We start from the raw sequence: 3,939 nt of genomic DNA, 5'->3' as shown, positions 1-3,939 counted from the left end.
TTTAAAGTGTACAGTTCACCACAAATAACTGAACTTACCATCTGGTCCTTATAATATTTCAGCTCATTACGGCTCAGTATAAACCATCTGGTTTTCCATGTCTGAAAGACATAAGATGATAATTATCCCATTGTGGTAATTATTAGGTTATAAGTGATTTCCAGGCTCCAGATTTGTCACTGAGAGCAAAGCGTATGAGTAGAAGCAATACAACACTACTACATAGCTACTGAACTGGTGCAAAAATATCACAGGCTGAAAGATTACATTTCATCCTGTTCTTATGATGCTGGCCAGTTTTTATTCATCACTACTATTATATTGTCACATGCTTTACACGAAAGCAGATCTAATATTTAAGGATATTTAAGGACTAGACTGTAATGAAAGATCAAGAGGAGAGCACAGTCCAGATGGAGTAAACTAGAAAATGACTACAAAAGGACTGATTCACGCATTGGACTGCAAAGCCTTTAAAACCCCTTCGTACTGTGCTGTACTTCGTACTGTAAAATGTTAACCCCAATTTTTACAGTAGTACACTGACTTACCCCACAAAGCATATGCTTTTAAATTTAGTGTGCTGCATTAAAATAGGGTCATGTCCACTGTTTAGTTTGTCTTAACACATCGCACCCCCTAAATTCAATAATAATGTATTCATGCAAAACATAAGGGTCTATTAAATTTGGCATTAATTGGCAATATGTTGTATGTATGTATGTATGTTATTATGTCATTATTTCTCCTGACAGTCATGCTGCATAGATGCCCTCATGATGCTATGTACATGTGGGAAAACCAAAGAATGGAAACAGACATCAAGCAGCAAAGTCCCCACATTGAGATAACAGGAGTTTCAGTTTCATTCTTTCTAAATAATGCAGAAATACCCAATTTATTTGGACCCTTTAAAGTTGAATTTCAGATCAATTACAATCTGACAATTCTTACAATATCTGAAAAAATACTCTGTTTCCCAATGTTTACAAGTTGTGCCAAAACAAAAGGAACTATTTATCTTACAAATGAGGCATAAGTAAAAAACAGAAACTCATAGAGTATCAGCTACTCCCCAATGGGCTCCACCATTTTGGCCCTAATGCTAGGTAAGAGAATAACAATGTTAGCCTAAACACATCTCTGCGTTTCTTTTTTTTCAAAAGTCTGACAAATCAACAATGACCATGAGATGTGATTTAAATTTAAATTTTGTAATAATGTCATGCTTGAAGAATAGAAAGGTTGACTTTGATATTTCTTACCTTTACACGACCTCCTTGTTTTGTAAGGTATCCTTCTTTTGTGCCTAACTGAGAATACACAAAAAAGGTTAAAGTAAAAAAGACCTAGGCAAATCAAACAAAGCATAAAAAAGTACCAAAATGTCAAAATTGTAAAAATGCAGAAGTTATCTTTATGAAAAGTTCACAGTAAAGTGATTTATAGGATATAGGAAAGAGCAAATATGGGAGAACTTATGACCTCCCCCTTAAGATAAGAATTCTGGCCTTAGTGGCTCACTGCCTGGTCCAAGCACTGTAATGTGGGTGACATACCATACCACACCACATGGAAATGCATCTTGAATGGCACATTGATACCCATTGTCAATGGACCTGCAGTGTATCACATCTAAGCACACTGGATTTTCATATGGATCTCTGCTGTCTCTCTATACGGAAAATAAGTCAGAACTCAGCATAGCTGCTTGCCCAATTGCCATGCATGTTCAGGAGTGCCAAGCATGTACATCTGGACTGTTTCTGCACTTTCATTATATAAGGTCCATAAAACGGAAAATTAACAGGTGACCATTAATCTATAAAGAAACACAAGGAGATACTTCTGCCTCTAAAATAATTTCCTAGACCACACTCTCTTCTGATCACCAGAAGGATATTGTATATCCAAAACACTTTGAGCAGTCCACAAATAGACTAGATAGCTACAAGGCGTTATTGAATTCTAGCAGTTCATAAGCACATTGGTGCAAAACATGTCAAGGCTTCCTTGCTCCTATAATGTGCTCCGCTCAGTTTGTGGACTTCTTTATGGGTATCAGTGTAAATGATCATGTCTCAACATTAAAGTAGACTTTTATTTAATGTTATTAGTATTGTAGATGAAAAGCAAAGGAGATTAGGGGTAAAAAATGATAGGGGAAAAAAGCTAGAATTGCAAATTGCCAGCAATCTCTGTGCATAGTGACTCCCACTTATTGTGCTGGTCATAATAAAATAAATCCATCAACACTCAACAGACTGACAGCAGCAGCAGGTAGGGGAGGTCAATGGAGGAACTTCACATGTAAAGCTGTAAAAAGTATATGGTTGCATTACTCCATCAACCCCTCTCCCACTCCAAAACAAACATAACTTTGTGATGCATCATTTTTTTTATAGTGGTGTGCATAAAACATAATCGTTATGTTTTGTGTTTCAGGGTACACAGAACATAAGACAGAGAATTTAGCTGATCTATTGAACTTACTGAAGGGGCCAAAGGTACCAGATCAGATTCAGAGCGACCAGATTGCATGGCAGTATGAACCCGCACAGATTCATATATTGAAGGCTCTTCCACTTCTCGAGGGTAAGGGTATTTCAATAATATTAAAGTACCTGCAGAAAAAAACAGTTGTGTTATTCTGGGTGTCATGCTGCGTAGCATGTCCAGTATTTAATCTTCACACAAGAGGAACAATGTTTGCAGTTGTATATGGAGAAAAAACTTCAGTCTTATTTTAAAAATCAGGACCTGCGTCTGACAAGGTTACAGATTTGTGACTTAAAAAAAAGTAGAATGTGGAAGCAAAACTGAAAAAAACATCACCAAAAGCAGGGGGTATTCCAAACATAATAAATGAGCTGGGGTTAGTAATAATAGGTAAATAATATAAAGTACGCATACCTGGATATAGGACACATCTACAAGTCATCATAGGAAAGTTTAAAAGAAGATCCATTGTGATCCCTATTTAATGTACAGCACTGCATAATATGTTGGCACTATATAAATACTGTTTATTAATAATATTAATATACAGTAAAGCCTAAACATTGGTGATCATTGGATGGGGCCTATACTACGTCCCTATTTATAGCAGATTACCACTGGTGCTCAGCGGTAGACATCCCATTGTGACCCCCATAGAGGTCTCATTTACACACTCCATGAACCAACTTCCATCTTATTCTGTGACAGGGAAAGTAAAAGTGCATACTTGCAGTTGCTGTGACCTGAAACAATCATTCTTTATAGTTTCAGGTAATAGTTTAGGACTGATAAATGTACAAACAGGATGCTCAGGTCTTTTCCAACCCCATTGTTTTGGTCCATGGAGAGGGAAGCAAAAAAATGAGATGCCCCACATCCAAACCTGTCTAAGACTGGCTCTAAATTATGACAGGTGAATATAAAAGATGATATCAGATGTATGGATTGATACAGAGATAAAAACGTCTAATACAAATGTAGTACAACACCTGTAGTATTGTTCTGAAAGCCACATGTTAAGGTACATTATGTAAACTGCATCCAAAACATTCTCTCCAATTCTCTGTGTTGGTTTGTGATGTGGTTCATGGATAGGACATGTAACCTCTGGCTGCCCTTGAGCAGCCAGCCACTTCCATTGACTAGAATAGGAATTCATTCCAATTAATTATGTAATGGCATTGGACAACACTTACAGCTTAATTAATTATTTTTTGTGAATTTTAGTGTTGTGGGTGATGTGGGTCTTTAGTGTACTGTTCGTACACAGTATTTCATTTCAAATATATAGAGATGTGTTTTAGTGGGTTGGGCAGTCTTTTATAAAACAGGTGAGCTTTGTTTTACAAGGTTTCTTACCTACCTTTCCCACCCAGGTAAGAAGTTGTCAAGAAGTTGTCAGAAGTTGGGCCCTTTCCATCCTGATAAATAAAGGCTGTG

At 36.8% G+C, this 3,939-nt stretch overlaps 1 protein-coding gene across 1 annotated transcript in view; it reads right to left on the bottom strand.

Annotated features, from left to right (window-relative positions):
• The window catches only part of DAPP1 (dual adaptor of phosphotyrosine and 3-phosphoinositides 1), a 37,348-nt gene that overhangs the window by 3,382 nt on the left and 30,027 nt on the right, over nucleotides 1–3,939 (bottom strand). The window contains exons 3-5 of the mRNA XM_072406815.1: nucleotides 2,494–2,680; nucleotides 1,266–1,313; nucleotides 39–101 (exon numbers count right to left, since the gene is read on the bottom strand). Coding sequence (XP_072262916.1) covers nucleotides 39–101; nucleotides 1,266–1,313; nucleotides 2,494–2,680 — 298 coding nt within the window. The remainder of the gene's footprint in view (nucleotides 1–38; nucleotides 102–1,265; nucleotides 1,314–2,493; nucleotides 2,681–3,939) is intronic.

Source organism: Pyxicephalus adspersus, chromosome 3, assembly GCF_032062135.1.
Source record: "Pyxicephalus adspersus chromosome 3, UCB_Pads_2.0, whole genome shotgun sequence".
NCBI classification, from domain to species: Eukaryota; Metazoa; Chordata; class Amphibia; order Anura; family Pyxicephalidae; genus Pyxicephalus; species Pyxicephalus adspersus.
Note: the sequence above shows the minus strand (reverse complement) of the source record. Positions and strands in the feature narration are given on the sequence as shown.